At 27.6% G+C, this 18,946-nt stretch overlaps 1 protein-coding gene across 1 annotated transcript; it reads left to right on the top strand.

Annotated features, from left to right (window-relative positions):
• Positions 1 to 1,123: 1,123 nt before the first annotated feature.
• On the top strand, positions 1,124 to 18,888 carry LOC129962674 (iduronate 2-sulfatase-like). Its single transcript, XM_056076578.1, has 8 exons — positions 1,124 to 1,408; positions 1,817 to 1,965; positions 4,251 to 4,428; positions 5,049 to 5,137; positions 8,702 to 8,918; positions 9,696 to 9,856; positions 12,240 to 12,366; positions 16,469 to 18,888. The coding sequence occupies exons 1-8, from the start codon at positions 1,276 to 1,278 to the stop codon at positions 17,215 to 17,217; spliced, it is 1,803 nt and encodes a 600-aa protein (XP_055932553.1). The 5' UTR covers positions 1,124 to 1,275; the 3' UTR covers positions 17,218 to 18,888.
• Positions 18,889 to 18,946: the final 58 nt, after the last annotated feature.

Below are 18,946 nucleotides of genomic sequence, written 5' to 3' on the forward strand. Positions count from 1 at the left end.
GGCAGACTGATCGACGAAAGTGGTGCGGATGAAACTTAAATATCATGCGCAAGAAGTACATGACATGTGACTTTTACGTCACATGAATTGACCCCATTAGCATAACCAAGACTCACTTATCTAGATCATGGTTGCCAACGGATAAGATCCAGCCTACAAACCATATGGTCCCACGTCCGAATCTTAAGAAGTTAAAAGAAAAATAATAGCTCATATGGGTTAAAAAAATAATTGAGAGACGTTCAGAATTATTTAATATTTTCTTCATACTCAAACATGTAATTAAAAATTATTTTGACAATATTTATAACATTTGAAACTAATTTGCTGAATACCAGGATAAATATACTATACAATAATATTGTAACCTAATATGAAGCAAAATGTTTTATATTTTATACTGTTCCGATATTGTGCGCTACTTATCATGTCAGATGATCGAATTTGAACAAAACTAGCTTATTTACTATATAATAACTATAAAAGGTGATTAGAATTATCAACTTCTGTATATCTCCGTTCCGAAACCATAAAGTTGTTGCCCGACAAACTTGTGATTTGTCCGTTGACGATGGAGAAAGGGGAGGTGGGGGCGTCAGGACAGGAGGTCACTTGATCGTATGCCCCTCAATGCTACTGCCTCTCATTGTCAAACAATAATTTAAAACTAGGAATTGGTTTTAAATTTGAATTGCTTGCTCTAAGTTTAGCAGTGAATGATGCTTTTTGATTAATATAGAGCTTGGTAGAATAGGATCCCGTGAAAGTTTGGATTACCGGGTTTCAAATTATAGAGACAGATATGTAAAGCATGTAAATAAAGAGTGTTTGGAATATTTTTCAAAATCTGACCGCTCTTATAACAATTATTCAAAAACATTCCTAATAATCATATTTTTCTTAAGGTGCTTTGGAAAAATATATTTTATACAAACACTATAAATCATTCATTATTATATTCAAAAATTTTGGTGCTTTTAAAAATTTTTTTTTATTATATCTAAATATTAAGAAAGCGTATCTTGACTAGCATCGAAAATTGCTCAGGGCTACTTCTGATCAAATATCTCAACTGTGACTGCCAGAAAAGTGCGCACTGCTCTTATGCGCATCAAAATTCGTCTGCTACCTTGCCAATGCCAAAGCAGTTGGGGGCGGTTTGTTTGTGTTTAGAATTTGAAAATGATATGTCATTCTTGGTACTGCATGAGTGACCAACAGACAACACAAATGTAACTGCATACTTTTCGGCGCTGGGTGTCTTAATTCGCACTCATGACTGTAATTAATGAACATATTTTACACCGACGTCATATATTATTACTCGTTCTGATAGGAATCTTTGTAATTTCTGTTGTAGCGGTTACAATATCACTTCTTATAGTTAGTCCAGCTTCTGGAGTTGAAGGTAAATATTAAGATGTTTTTGCTTTCTTTTGTATTTTTGAAATCGCTTCTTTTATATAAGCAATATATATATATATATATATATATATATATATATATTCATGTTAGTTTTCTGTGAGATGAAATAATATATATATAATATGTAATTATATTATAATGATATATATATTGAACAGTAAGTTAGTCTTTCTCTTCATTTGCATTCCGTAATTCCTGTCCAAATTACATTATATTAGTTTTTTTTTATTATACTTGTTTTACTTTCTATTATTCAAATTGAAAATCAAATTTTGTTTATTTGTATTAAATAAAAATTTTCTTTGACATATTTACTAATTTTTTAAATGTAATGATTGTATTTATCTTTTCATTCAGAAACTTACTGTTAATAATTCTTTGTTTTTTGAAGATGAATACTCTGGGCAGAAAAATGTGTTATTTATTGTTGTGGATGATCTGAGACCTGCTCTTGGTTGTTATGGAGATAAAAAAGCCATTACTCCCAATATAGATCAGTTGGCTTCAAAAGGCATTGTTTTCAAGAATGCTTATGCTCAGGTTTTTGAAATGCTTTTCTTCTTCTTCTTCTTTTTTTTTTTTTCAATTCACTTTTAAGTTGAAATCAAACTTGCATTGTTGATTAAAGATAATTCCGAATTACAAAATATTCTTTTTTTTTTATGAATTTATAAGTATCCTAGGGTTGTTAAAAGTTATGCATTCATTTGACAAATAAAAAATATGTAAATAACAATATCACTTTGATTTACCCTATTATTAAACACACATGAATAAACTTTGGCTGAATATAATTATATCAGAAATACTTTGGAATTTGTATTCTTTTTTTGGTTAAATGTTGGGAAGTTAGGTTCTTATTTCTTTCTTCATTTCTTTTCTTCTTATTAATAGTATATTATATATTTTAGTAAAGAAAAAAAATGAAACCAATCTGTTTTCCAATAATGTCAAGAGTGAATATTAAAATAAGAAATATTTATTAACAAAATAATTTTAAAAAATTAAGCTTGATCAATTTGTTTTTATTTGATATACAAATTTATGTACTGCTGATATTTAAAATTTCCCTTTTCATGAATGTTTGACAGTACTGATTATATTACCTTTTCCTTCTTGCCACCATATCAAAAACCTAGGCAATTTTTTTTCACTGTTTTTTCAAATGCTATATAATATTGCCCAACTTATTGATAATTTTTTTTTTTAATCAGTACTATAGCTACAATTTTCTTAAAATTTAAAGTATTTTAGTAAATTTTATCTGTGTATGTAAGTTCACATTTCTAGAATTCAAGATTGAAATTTTTCAAAATATTTTTTGTAAGATATATTAAAGTAATATTATTTGATTAGTAGGTCTTTTGGATTTAATTTTGCAAATTAAACCTAATAGGAGTGAAGTAAAACAAATAAAAAAAAGTTTTGTTATTTTTTTTTATCTTAAAATCAGAAACTTGTTTTTAAATAAAGAAAAAGGTAAAATCTGCATTTGATTTCTTTGAGCTGATAAAGTAATTTAATGATTCTAAAATTGTTAGTTCGTTTGCAATCTAATTTTAGATTTCTAATCTCTTCAAATATAAATTACTTAATATAATCTTAATCTTTAATTAATTTCTTTCTTTAATTCTTTCTTTCATATTATACATAGCAGACTTAATACCTTTTTCTTTTATTCTGTTCATTTATCAAATTTGAAATTGTGCATTTGATTAATTGACAAAATGAAAGAATTTTACTCGTTTATTAACTATTAAATTATGCAACTGTTGCTTAAATTATATAATTATATTTTTAAAAAAAACTCTTATGAATGTTTTATTAGTATGTCATATAAAATAGTAATAGAAACACAGAATTTAAAAAGACTTGCATAAAGTTCAAAAATAAATTTCATTTGAAGTATCATTTTATGCAGGGAGCAAATTTGTAGTATTTTTGCCATATAGTTTTCTTCAAATAGTTATTAATTGATAATCCAGTTAATGTTCAACTAGTATGCATTATTTTTAATGTATTGCCAGAATTATTAGGAATTATTAGACTTTACAATAAATAATTATTGTACCTATCTTGAAATTGTAATTTTTAAACTCTCTTCATATTTTGATGATCCTGTTAATATATCTTTAAAATAAATTAATTGATATTGAAAGTGGCATAAAAACTTGCAGATTATAATATATTAGTTTTTTAAAACTTTGAAATTATATTACTTAAAGTAAGAAAATGATTAATTTTCAATTTTATTAAAACTCTAGGAAAGTTTTAGTTTCAAAAGAAATTGTATCTTCTTACTATATGGAAATGAACCTGTTAAGTTTTTAATTAATAATCTTTACTCCATTTGAACACACACGCACTAAATTTATGTCAATTGCTCTCACATTATTAAAAAATCACAACACAAGAATAATTTTGGATTCTTTTTCCCTTTATTCTGGCGATCATTGCTTAGCAGCACGCTGCCTTGCTATCGCACACACACTCGCTCACGATACACTGAAGTGTTTTTTCCTTTGCCGCAAGAGGGCAGCACAAGTGACAGGTCGAAACACCATTAAAATGTGTTTTAAATAAGTCATGCATTTTTATGCTAGCATTCCAATCTGATGTTTCTTTATACCCTTCCTGGAATAATAAATCACATTTATCAATGACTTATCAATTAAATACTCATATTTTAATTGAGAATTTAATTTGATTTTGAAAAGGAACCTTTGTTGTCTTTAATCATAAATTGAAAGTAATTGACTTTTATTGCAAGTTATTTCCATTTTTTAAAAATAAAAATTACATTTAATAATGTATTATATTTTAAGCAAGCTCTTTGTGCACCAAGTCGAACTTCATTCTTGACCAGCCGCAGGCCTGATAGTTTGCATCTGTATGATACGGGAAGCTACTGGAGAGAGTCAGTTGGAAACTTTGTCACTTTACCACAACATTTCAAGTATCATGGATATGAAACTATAAGTGTTGGGAAAATTTTCCATCATGGTGAATATAATTGCATTTTAAGCAATCTTGCATGTGTTCAACTGTTTATTCGAAATGTTCTTAGTTTTATACATATTTATTAGTAAATGAGGGAAAGCAATACTTATGAGAAAAATTTGAATAATAAAAAGAATCAATGGAATAATTTTTTTTAAAGTTCTCTATTATGCATTTTTAAACTAAACTTCTGTTTTTTTTTTTTTTGTTTTTTTTTTTTTTCCTTTCTTTCATGTAGAATAATGCATTATTAGTGTAATGTGCTTTGATGAAAAGAAATCCCGTTAACTATGTTAGGGATGTTGCAGTACACATAGCACTTTATAAAAAAAATAATTAGAAACATGATTAATAAAATTCGCAGGTTTTAGTCATTGTTTTTGAAATTAAATTTTACTTATGATTAACTATTTTATAATTTATAACATTTTCAAATTTTAATACTTTAAGCAGATTAAAAAAAAATATTATAAATTTGCTTACTTTTATGTTACATTTTCTTTCATCAAATGAAGTTAATTTTTATTGATGTTTTAATTTTCAATGCTAAATTCTTATGTATAAATGAAATAAATATTAAACAGTATGAAATTGCTGATTTGATTTTAAATGTAATATTGTAGGTATTGTCTCAAACAAAACAGATGATTATCCCATTAGTTGGACTGAATATCCTTATCGCCCATCCACAATGAAAGATAAGATGATGGCAGTATGTTGCTTTTTTTAATAAACATTCTATGAATATTTATTCTTGATGCACATTCATTGTATTTTATTAGATAATTGGTATCTCACTTTCTTTCTGTAATTCTCTTCAGATAATTACTCATTTCTTTCTGGTGAACACCATTTTATTTTCGGACACATTTTTGTGCCACTTCTTATAGACTATTACAGATTAGGACAAATTTCATCATTGGTGCCACATCTAGTTCACAGAATCCTTCTAACACACACTCTACGTTCTCATACAAAAAAAAAAAAGAATTAACAGGAACTTTGTACTCGACAGATACGCCATCTATCGGTGTGAAGCTGTAACACTTTCAATTCAAACTGTTCTATTGAAAACTCCTAATGTCTGATATCCTAACAACTTCATTTAATCTTTTCTTCATATTTTTGTGACTTGAGTTATTTTTAGTTATTTTCTTGGTAGGAAGATGAAGAACATTGCATTTTTCATAATTGACAGTTTATATCTAATAAACAATCTTTGTTATCCTGTATGCATCTCCAATTTCTTAAGTTTTTATATAACTTTTCATGTTTATCAGTAACAGATGTACTTGTTACTTTGTCAATGAAAGAAAAATAATCTTACTTTTAGTTTGCAGAATAGTATGTTTTAACTCTACAGTTTTTTCAAAACAGGTTCAATAGCTGATGAATTTTTGTCTCCTCATTCTGTGAATTCTCAGTTTTGCTTTTAAAATTATTATTCTTCTGTATTGCTATGCATAAGAGAAAACTGATTAGGTTGACAGTAAAACCATTTTCTTTATTTAATGACATTTTTTCCCCCAGGACATTCATACTATTAGCTTAAATCAATTTTTCACTGAAATAAAATAATTTAACTATAAATTATTTTTTGAAAAAGTAATATTTTGAAGCTTTATCTTTTCTTTACAATCTTTAATCACAGTTATTATGCACAATTAAATTGAAGACTTAAAAATGTAGTTTTTAAAATCATATTTGTATATCAAATAGGCAAAATATATTTATACCCAGAGATGATAGCAGAAATTTTCCAAAGAAAAGGACAAAGTACCTCCAATCGGACATGGGCTATGGGTCAGGGTGCAATGGCAAGCAAAATTTCTATAATTTAGCTTTGAAATAAAACAATTTTATATTTGATTAAAGCTAACTGAAAATTAATTAGCTAATTCAATTATAATAAGTAATAATTTCAATAATTTGCTATTCATATAATGTTGGATATATGTTCTAATTGCTCATGAATTTGAAATTGCATTTCCAATTATTTATTCTTATAGTAACTTGGAAGCATATATATATTTTGTGCAATAATATTGTTTTGGGAGTAAATTATTAGGCTACCCTGTCACCTACCATCTGCCATACAAGTAAAGCAAAACTTACATCGAATCTGCAATGGTGCTCAGCAGCATCATTTGTTGCATCATTGTCTGATGAAATGATGAGTAAAATAAGCAAATGAAATAAATCATAAATCTCATAGCAAATCAGCTGCACTTCACTGACACTTTGACAATATAAAGTTCATATCAAAATAAACCAATACTCCTAAATTATTATTCATTAATTATTAAATTTGACTATTGAACAAATTTTTTTGCTAAGCAAATGAAAATCTCAACTGTGTATCGATTGTTATTAAAATATATTTAATAAAATCAAATGTTAAGGAATTTTTCAAAATCAATCTTAGAATCAACACAGGAAAAAATGCTGTGATTTTTAAATCTTCCTTAAAAACTGGGAAAATACAGAACTGGAAAAACTAAGAAATGTCATTTCTTAGTTTTTTCCCATCTAAAAAATAACATTTCTTTAAATGTTGCAAGGATAAAAGATTGCTGCCATAGTTCTAAAAAAAATGACCTTTCATAGCTTAATTCATAGAAGCTCTTCTTTTTTTCTATTCACGGTTTTTTTCTTTCTGCATAGATCAGTTTTCAAGTCTGAGAAAGAATTAGAAAATGACTATAAGCTACTTGAATACTATATTCAATATTCAAGAATATTCAGTATCCCTAAGCTACTTGGAGATACCAAAAATGAAGAAAGTAACGTTTTAGTGGAGATTTTTATTATATTTGTGAAGAATACTACTAAAAATATATTTGAATGCATGCTTAAAAATTTTGTTCTTTTGAAAGCATGCATCTTGTTTAAATCCACATTTATTCAAAAACTGTGCAATATTATGTGAAAAACAATTGTTGCACTTCAGTTTCCTTATTTCAAAGTCCTAATTTCTATTGCATATTTAGATTATGCAAAGATCCAATTTGAAATTTTCTCACGGGAACTAAAAAGTGAGTACAAAGAATAGCTTGATTCATTTAATGAAGAAATTCATATAGATGATTTTTATTCTACTGTTTTGAGGTCTGGAGAATTTTCTGATTTTGGGTAAATTGTAAAAATAATTTTTGTGTTGTTACATAGTAATGCAACTGTAGAAGGTGGAATTACCATCAAAAGCATACACTTATATAAAATCTGAAAAGAGGTTCTTTAACTAGACTAAGTACTGCGTATGAAGTCATAAATTGTTATGGAAGTGTCTTAAATATCCCAATCTCGAGATTTGTTTCAATATACAAAATTAACACTTGTAAGTTTTTAGGAACTTTAGAACAGCAGCAGAAAGTTTAGGAAAAAATGCAACTGATTAAAAAATTAACTGAAAAATTCATAGAGGTGCACAAATTGATGCTTAAATATATAAATTTTCAAAATAATCATTTTGCAATGTTTTTGTTAAATAATCATTAAATAGTTTGTATCATGGCAACAAAAGTATTATTTAACTGCAACGTTAAATTTTGCATGACTTTAAATTAAAGAGCATGAGATAAGTGATCAATATTTTTCTTCTCTTAACATGTGAATTTTGTCTTGCTAATTCTATATTATATGAAGTGATTGTTTTTTTTTTTCTTTTTTTAATTACAGGCAATGTTGAAATGTTGATTACTTCTCCTTGTTTTTTTTTTTTTTTTTTTTTTTCACTAATCCAAACTAGAAAGGTATTATTCTATTAAATTGACACGAGTACTGTTTGTGTATTTCCTTCTTATTTTGCATATACATAGAGGGAAACACACAAGGATAATATTTTCTAGATTTGAGTGACAACCCTGCATTACTTTGTAATAAAAACATAATTATGAGTACTAAAAGTTTTTGATTAATAATTATTTTTGGGATAGTATTTCTTATGGTCAGTTATTATTACTATTAAACAACTAGAAATTATTTAAACATTTACATATATATTCATTTTTCTTGCTTACTAGTACTCACATTTTTTAGTTGTTTAATTCAATTACATACTTTCAATTTTTTTAGTTTTTTTCACTTTATCCTCAAAATCTTGATTTTTTTTTTTTGTGAATATCTTTCTGAAACATCTAAATTTATGTTTAGGTTCAAAAACTACATATAATTTTTAAGAATATAAAAGAGCATAAGTAACGTTATGCATAATTTATTTTACAATGATAATTTTTTTCAAAATGATTGCATTTATATTATATTGTTGTTTTTAAAGGTGTGCCCAACTCCTGATGGAGAACGTATGAATTTGATTTGTCCAGTTGATATTGAAACGCAAGATGAAAAGACATTGCCTGACATTCAAAATACTGATTATGCTATTCAATATTTAATGAACAAAACAAAAGGACCCAATAAGAATGTGCCTTTCTTCCTAGGAGTTGGATATTATAAGCCTCATATACCTTTTAAATTCCCTAAGGAATATTTAGGTAGGACCTGGTTTTTAATGGTTAAGTAGTGTCTTATTTTCCAATTGTATTGCATTTTTCAGTGATTATTTTTATTTATGAAAATGAAATTTTTCACTACAGACAAATAGAAATGCAACTTTCTGATTATGAACTTGTTAAATAAGAGTGTTTCGTAATTATAATGTGTTGCTTTTACAATTCCTGTTTACATGGCATTGAATATTAAAGCAACACAAGTAAAATATTGTCATGAATTTGTGATGGATAAATTAATAAATGACAGAAATAAGTAGTATAGTTAAATTATATAGATTTTGAAATCGATTTCAAATCTCCAAAATATTTTGTGGTATATAATTCAATGGTGTTCAATTTTACATTTCAGTATTGGTATTTTTTTTTTTTTTTTCTAATTCTTGCCTATTTCTGTAATCACAATTTTTAATAAAGTATGAACTTCCATCATTTGAAATTACATATATAGAATATTTTATTTTCCTTTATGATGAATTTCATATTTTCATCAATTGGGAATTTAAAGTAAATGAACATTTCTAAACTATTTTCATAATTTACTATACATCTTAAAACCGTTTTTTGAAATGCTATTTATTTGATATCAGAATAATATATACAGAATGTGCATCCTTTTATTATTCTTTTTTTTAAATGATATAATAAATGTTATTTGCCAATGTTCTTATTAATGTTACAGTAGAAATAAATTGTTTCAGGATTTTATAGGAATCTTTTAAAACTTGAATTTTTCTAACAAACTCTGTGGATTTTTGTCAGATTTATATCCAATTGATTCCATGGACTTAGCCCCAAATAATACAAAACCTAAAAACATGCCTAAAATATCATGGAACCCATGGATGGATATCAGAGAAAGAGATGATGTCAAAGAATTAAATATTTCAATACCATACGGACCTGTGCCCGATGATTTTCAGGTATATATCATAATATTATTGTTAAAATTAGGTTTAATTCTTTGAAAGTTTAATCCTGCTGTTTTGTTCACACTTACTAAACGCATGTAACATTCGGGTCAATATGACCCGAACACAAAATACTAACTGTGGAAGCCTCTATGAAGCAGGGTTCCGCATATATATATATATATATATATATATATATATATATATATATATATATATATATATATATATTATAAATGTTTAATTGCATGTAAAATATTTAATAACATGAGCATGCATATTAACCCTTAAATAAATTGTAAAATAATTTCAATCTTACCTCATTTTTATTAGCACTCTGGACAATAATATGGTACATGAAACTTACATATGTGTTTTTTGCAATTCTTGCACAACATATTTGTTTTATTTTCGTTGCTTGATGGGCAGAACTTGCATCTACCACGTTTATTATTCCCCTGTAAATTAACAGCAGGCCTTGGTGATGTATCACTTTGCCTTTTACCCTGTATCTTTTTTACTATATTGCAGGACTCTTCAGTTCTAGGAAGATGTTGTCTTGTCTGAATATATGAGTCAACCAAAGACTTGCCTGCTTCTTCTAAAAACAACCTTCTTTTTGTCAATTTGTTTTCATTCCATTTCTTATCTATAGATGTCCACAGAATAAATGCGTTGTAAACAGAGGTATCCTGCATATTATAAAATATAATTAGCGGCCATCAATTTGTTTTTCTTTTACAAGTATATGTATTTATCAGCTGATCAAGAGTATCAACATCTCCTTTAGTGGCATTGTAATCTAAATATGATTTTTGGCTTTTTGTTTAGTCTGTCACTAATCAATTTATCATGATGCAATGTGCTCATAAGAATAACATTCTTATTCTTTTTTGGAATGTAGTTCATCTGTGAGGTAAAAGTTTGAACTGTGTACCTCATTATTTGTCATTTGATCACGTAACTCAGGTTATTTTTTCTTATAGTTCCAAGCATAGTAATGTTACGTCTAAGAAGAAGTTGTCCCAACATATATGAAGTAACAGAATTAAAAGAAAATTGGAATCCGGTCATATTGACCCGAATGTTATATTGATACAATTTTTAAAAACCTCCAGAAAATATTTAAATAGAAGAAAATCCTTTTCAGAGAAATAATATAGCACCATTACATACAAAGTCATAAAGTATCATTTAAATATTTACATAATATTGTTTTTGTGAGCCGTTAAAAATCATTTCGGGTCAAATAGACCCGAACAGAACAGCAGGGTTAATATTTATTAAGTTTTAGATATATGGTTATTTGAACAATAGTAAAGAAAGCTGATTTGCTATTTTTTGTTACAAATTCAAATTTAATTGAAGATTTAAATTCTATAAATTAGCCAATAAGATGTCTACATTTTTATTTAATGGTTTTTGATATGACAATTTTTTGTTATTTCTTATTTTTTTGTTTTAACTTCCAAATTTTAATCGATATTTAACTCTGGTAAATGCATTTTGACAAAGACCTAATTTTCAAATTTGAAAGAAATGATAAATTTTTACTTTGCTTGTTTTTGTCAATTGATTAATTAATTCTAAATTGTTATATTGAGAGATAAAAAAATTTTTTCAGGAATATTCCATGAATTTAAAATTTTAACTGTATGAGAATACAAAAAAAAAAAAAAAAAAAAAAAAAACCTACTAAAGATTGATAAATTCAACATGTTATTTATATAAACTAATTTTTAATTACCAATTGCACAAATATTTTTTTGTATAGTTATAACTTATGATCAAATTACAATTCATTTCAAAGAATACTTTTAAAAAAGTTTTTTTTTATGTATGTTGTAATTCAAAGATTTCATTTTATTCCAAAATTTTTTTCTTGCATTATCTTCTTTAACTACATCACGTATTTCTCAACTGCAAAGCAATATACAGATTTTCTCAGAAATTCTTATATGTTACTTCAATATCTTTTTTTAAGAATAATCTATATTTGATATAAATGAAAAAGAGACGATTACAATTTTTATAGCTCTCAAAATTTTGTATAAATTATGTATTTTTAATTTTGGATAATTCAGATTGTATAAGTGAAATCTAGTTTGGTTCTATTTAAGAAATAAATTATGATTTTTATTTACTAGTTGTAAAGATTCTTCCTCTACTTTTTGAAGAATATTTTTGACCTATTAAATTGCAATTCCATATTTTCAGCAAAAGTTGATTTTTGTGTCTTTTCAAAAATTATTAAGAATTTTTTTTTATTTGCATTAAATGAAGTTTTCAGTGCAATATATTTTTAGAAAACACACTGTAAATAGTTTAAACAATAGCTTCAATCAATATTGAAAAACCTTTGAGTTTTTCATTATCTTATGCATTCTCTCCTTAGCGGGAAATCAGACAAGGTTATTATGCTTCATTGTCATATATGGATGATCAACTTGGCAGGCTACTAAAAGCTCTTGAAGATTCTGGTTATGCAGATCACACTACTATAGTTTTATTAGGAGATCATGGTTTGTATTTTGTTTTTTAATCAAAAGATAAGCTGAAAGTTATTGTTTATGTACTCTAATTAAGTACAAACTGATGGCATTTATTAAACAGAATCAATAAAGCTTAGAAGAGTATAAATAATATTGTATTTAATGAAAAAAAGGAATAATTATTATACTATATATTGTTTGGAACAAAAAAGTGAAGGAAGATTAAAAACTAAGAATGAATACATGATGCTCAAAGGGAAAAAAAAATTAATTGCTGCCATACAAAGATATGACAAGAAATTTATAGATGAATATAATCTCAAATTTACAGTTATAACACTTCCCCTAGATTAGATTCCCCTTAGTCCCATATTAAGTCTCTGTTTCAACATAGTTGTTTTGTTTGCACTTCTTGTAAGCATGTCAGCAGAATTTAAACTTGATCAAATAGTCATTTAATAAATCTTCCTGTATTTCTGTCTGGAAAAAATGTCAATTTTGTGTGCTTATTTTGTTCTGATATATTGCAGTTTTTGACTAAGGTCATTACTCCCTGGTTATCCACAAATATGGCTGAGGAGGGGCCATAAAGTGTTCACCCGTGATTTCATGAAAAAAATGTTGAAGCATCCGTGCTTTCTTGGTAGCATTATACATTTATAGGTATTCCACCTCTACTGTAGACAGAGCTGTTCTTTACTTTTTTCTATTCTATGAGATCGCATCTCTTGCAAGCATTGAGATATAAAAACTGAATGATCGACAATCATTTTTGTGGCAAGAATAGCAGTCTGAATCACAGAACCTTTCTAAATTTTTCTCTGTCTTTTCGAAGGTTAATATGACATCTTTTGTTTGCATAACATAATGAAGTATGTGTTGCACACCAGATCCGTGTTCTTTACCGGGCTTTGGTTGAACTGAGATTGGTAATAAAAAAGGCCAAGTTGGGCCTTGCTCCTCCTGCTAAATATAGGAGTCCTTCTATAGTTTGGCAATACTAAAATGCTTTTTCAGTATTTAACATGTTGTCTTTAGATGCTGGCAAACCAAACCAAAACCACAGACCAAAAAGATTTTCTTCAAACACAACATCATGAGAGCAAATGACATTCCTCTTTTCTTAGCATAAAGGCAGTATATCTCATCTTTATCATATCCAACAAAAACTTAAAACTTTAATTGCCTTTTTATCTAACTTCTTTCTTTTGTGAATTGGAATATGTGCATGAAAAACAGATCATATGATGCACTTATGTTTTATTTTAGGTTTCTCACCTATTTATAATTCATAGGGACTTTTTGTGCCATTTCGACAATTTCTCGACTGTCTTTTCTTTGATTTATACTTTAATTTTATCATAATCTCCAGAACCGAACTGCCATTCATTTTTGGAAAGTGTGAAGCTATAAGCCTTTGAGATATTCTGTGATTTTTGAGGATTTTTTTGATGGCGTCATTGTCATGGAGAATGCCACAAATTATGCCACAAATTCTTGGTGTGGACAATGAAATCTACAAGTACATCTGATTTCTGTTATAAGAAGAAACTATACCTAAATTTTGTAAAGTAGTCTTTAAAAATAGCAAAGTATTTAAACTTGCAATGAGGTTTGTCAAGTAGTCAACTAATATCTCTAATCAGTTCTCCAGTTTTTGTAGCTTTTTGCCTTATTCCCAACTTCAGTTTGTATCTTTCCCATAAACACTAGCTAAAAATGATTCTAAATTAACTCATATCCTAAAATAATTTTTACATATTGTTTGTCTTGGTTTCCCCATCTTCCATGGTGAAGCTGCAAGATATCAAACAGCTATGTCTATTTTGACCTGATTTTCTGAAACTAATATTTTCATGTCACCACTAGCTTTTCATATTTGATGTAAAATTGTATCACCATTTATTTTTAGCTAACAGCCCTTCTAAGTAGTTTCAAATATACTATTACCATTTTTATTTCAAGCCACTAAAATGGGAAAACAAATTTTTTGCTACTTGCAAGTGCATACTTCACATTTTCCAAAAGTTTGAATTGCTTTTCATTATTTTCAAATGTTCACAATTTTCATGTTACCTTTACTACTGCTTGGTAAAGACATTCCAATAGCTACGGTTACGCTGTGGGGAAACTCAAAATATTAAAAAGAACAAAATAACTGCTGTTGTTGGTCACATAATTTGAGGCCCCATTACCAATGAACCAGTCATTTGGGATTTTCTGAGTGCTATGTATGGTGTTATCTACAGCAAAAAGTGCCAAAATTATAGATGCTTGATTCCTCCCTTCTTTTATGGAATTGGAAATACCCCTTTTTTGTGGATCCACATCTGCAATCCACTTGCATGTTTTGACTCAGTGTCCTCTCTAAATACAGTAATTGCATCTATTGTTTATATTCCTTGCTCTTTGTTTAGGATCTGAATTTGCAACTAATGCTTCTTGATTGCCCACTTTGATTGAGCTTGGATCTTTCTTAAGTTCTCTTTCATTGGTACAGAGCTGAGTAATCAGTCCATCTAAATTTTTTTTTTCGTTGCTTAAAAGAAGTCAATTTATCGTGAAGGAGTGTTAGCTTTGTTTGAGATTATTCCAGATTTTGCATTTTAAAGACATCCCTGGAAGTTTTTCTTTCTCTAACCTTCCAGCCCTTCATTCAAGTCATTCTACAAATTTTTGAGTTTTGAAAGATGAGCTGCTATGTCCCCATTTCGTTAGCTAAATTTAAAAAATTGAAAGCAGATAGTACATAAATGGCAGTTGGAAGAATGTTTGAAAATCCTGTATAGCTGTAACCAAGCATCTCTAGCATTGTCTAATCTTATGAACTTTTAATCTTACATCCTATGACTGAAGAGTATCTTCAGTCAGAAAATGTAAGAGCCAGCATGGCACAATCATTAGCTTTTACTATCAGCTTGGTGTTTTGTGTTGTCATGTTTCCACTCGAATTTTGCTCCTCTGGTTTCTGGTTTTTTTTCTTCAACGACTTCCAAAGCGTCTGCATAGTAATTAAGGTAGAATTTAATTCTGCCATGCCTTTTCTCCGCTTGAAGTGTCTTTTATTTGGATCTTTCCATTTTTTTTTATAGCTTTAAGATCTTTCATGGATATGTATATTCCTATGTTCTAATTTTTCAATGCTAATTATGTATATTGGACATATCAATGCCGGTATTTTTTGCTTTAGATGCACTCTATAAGCATCCTGGGCTTGTAACCTGATGGCATTTATTAAAAAGAATCAATAAAACTTAAAAGAATGTTAATAGTATCATTTGAAAAGAAAAAGTGAAGTAAGAATGAATGTAAAACTTAATATATGATGCCAATAGCAAGAAGAAAATTAACTGTTGTCATACAAGAAATTTACAAATGCGAAATATAATCATAAATAAACAACTACCAAGCATTTCCTTTTAATGCTTTTTACTAGCACGATTTTATATAATTTTATCACTTTTAACAAGGGGAATTTATCCTAGTGATTAGTAGTACCTTTTCTATGACCTTGTCAACTGTGAATTTCATAATGTTTTTCTTAAATAAAGAACGAAAAAAAATGGCTCCATACAATAGAATGCAAGGGTATAATACTTTTTTTTGTATATTTGGAACTTATCTTTCTGCATCATTTTATAAAACAATTTGTAGTGTTTATAATGCGATTGGTTGTGTTATTTGCATTCACAGTGATGTTATTGACAAAATTACAAAACTTAGTTCATTCTACTCTCTAAAGTGTTAGGTTGAAAGGTTAAGGATTCATTTTTATACTACTAAATATACAATTTCAAAAGTCTATATATTTGATTTCAGTCAGTTTAAAAATCTGAATCAATGATAATGTGTATTTAATTTCACTTAGAGAATTTTGGTACACATTTTTAAGAAAAAATAAATGCAGTGAATTATTTCTGGTTAAAAATAAATATAATGAATAATTTTAATTCATTTTTACTGTAAATAATATATTACAGTACATAACAAATATATGTTTCAATAATCCTTAATTATAGTTTAATAGATAGGAATTTGATATTTTAAATATGTGAAATGTTTTTTAAAGGTTGAATTTCTGTTTTTCACAAAGAATGTTTTATGAACCAATATTATTTGTACTTTTAATTAGGTTGGTCATTAGGTGAACATCAAGAGTGGTCTAAGTACAGCAACTTTGAAGTCTCCCTGAAAGTTCCTTTGATTGTTTACATACCCGAACTTATGGATGAAGATAAGAAAAGGGTACCATTCCATCACAATAAAGTGCTCGAATATGTACCTACAAACAAATCTGGGAGTGCCGAGTCCTCTATGCTGGCATCAAAATACACCCCAAAATATCAAACAGAGGAATTAGTTGAGCTAGTCGATTTATTTCCAACTTTAGCTGAAATTGCTGAAATAGCAGTGCCTCCTCTCTGCAGAGTTTATTCAACTACATTTTGTTCAGAGGGTCTTAGTTTCTATCCACTTATTGAACACTTGGTCACCGATCCATGGATAGATTTTAATTGGAAGACTGCAACATTCAGTCAGTATCCAAGGCCTTCATTATCTCCTAAGAACAATAGTGACCAACCTGCTTTAAAAGATATAAGATATATGGGCTACTCTATTAGAACCACACGATTTCGTTATACTGAGTGGGTTAAGTTTGACAAAGAGAAATTTAAGCCTGATTGGCCAACAATTATCTCTCGAGAGCTTTATGACCATAAGCAGGATCCACAAGAAATGAATAATGTCAGTGATCAAGACGAGTATGCTAATTTGGTCATAGAGTTATCAAAGAAAATTAAAAAAGGTTGGCGTCATGCCATGCCACCAGGATTATTTGATGGTCCTCTGAAGCATTTTCATAATGAAGTAAATTCATGATGATTTCTGTATCAACTTATTTTTAACACATGAAAATATCGTAAATGAACAAAATTTTTAATAACATTTTATCATTAAAGCACTTCAACCTGTTGCTAGGAAATCATCTTAATAATAAGTACTGAGTTTGAATATCATTATCAGAATATATATATATTTATAATCAATGATTTTTATTTCAATTTCTTGATGGAAAATAAGTTTTTCCTATGAGTATGTGTTGACAGTCTTTAGTAACACTGATTTATATGGCATTTATAAGTGAATTATCTGGTCAGCATGTAATGTTTTGTATATTTATATTGATTTCTGAACAAAGTTTTATGCATGAATTCCATTTGAGAAATGTTATTTTTTCTAATTTTATATTTTGATCAATTTCTAGTCATTTAGTGAGCAATGTATGGTGTCAGTATTTAAAGCATCTAGATTCTGTATAAAATCTTACATGGAGTATCCACTCTTAACACTTTCTCTAATCATAAATATTATTGAAATTTGATCTAATTCATATACAATTGAAAAGAAATGATGTAACAAATTATGTTTGGTAGTTTTTGAGCTAGTAAATTTTTTCAGCATTATATGTCATTGCTGAACTTTTTCTAAAAAATATTCATGGCATATTATTGAATAAAAGTTTCATTCTTTTGCAACTAAAACTGATGTTTAAATTTCAACTCTCTTGATTTCTTGATGGCAGCCACCGATTGACATGATATAAATATTCACATTTTAGATCCTTTTTCTAACTCGATTCTTTTTAAACTCCTATATGAAAAGAATCTTTTGCAAAATATGATTGAAAAATCGAAAGTAGGCTATGATTAGAGTGGATATTTTGTTTAAATTAAATTTTTTGGAAACTTTTACTGAAACATTATCAAAATGTGAAGAAGATTGATTGAGAGGAAAACATAAATGAAAATGCCTTTCAGAAAAATTTATGGGAAATTTTCAGTATAAGGGAATTATTAGAGTAAACTATTAGATTATTTTGAGATGAAACTCAATCTCAAATACTTGCTAATACATGTGCAATTGTCATTTTATTTTAAGTATTGTAGCGTACATATAATCAACAATGCTGAACAAAGGAAAGTCTGAATAAACACTTCAGTTCAATTTAAAAAATAACTTATTAAATTTCAATAAATGGATATAGGAATGAGTACATTTAAGATGTTAAAATGTGTCAAGATTTATGTGGAAGTTCTGGTTTTGTTTAAAGAAAGTATTTTTGCTAAGCTGCGTTGAAATGTTGGCTCTGAAAAATATTACTTGAATTGACAATGTTTTCAAAATGAGATCTTTACAGAACAACACAATAGAGTAGCCTAGTAAAAGGAAAAGCTTAAATTCATTTTTTAACATCGAAAACAACTTTTGTAAAAACAGTATTGCATTTTCATAGTATAAATATAAAATTTTAACAATACAAATGTGATCTTTGTTTGAATATGACGATTAGGAATTACCGGAAGTGCTACTTCTGGAACATTATGTTGTGCAATTTGTTAAGAAGGTTTTATGTTCCTAAATGGTTTCAATAAAATCATACCTTGTTATAATGATATATATATATGTATGTGTGTTGTGTGCATAAAATTTTGTTATTGCACAAATTGTGTTATAAGATTTATTTTCAATAAAATATACAAATTAAAAATACATGCTGTATTTCTGTTTGAATATAATACTGCTGTTAAACATGGACGGATACACAGAA

Source organism: Argiope bruennichi, chromosome 3 (genome assembly GCF_947563725.1).
Source record: "Argiope bruennichi chromosome 3, qqArgBrue1.1, whole genome shotgun sequence".
In the NCBI taxonomy this organism is placed as follows: Eukaryota; Metazoa; Arthropoda; class Arachnida; order Araneae; family Araneidae; genus Argiope; species Argiope bruennichi.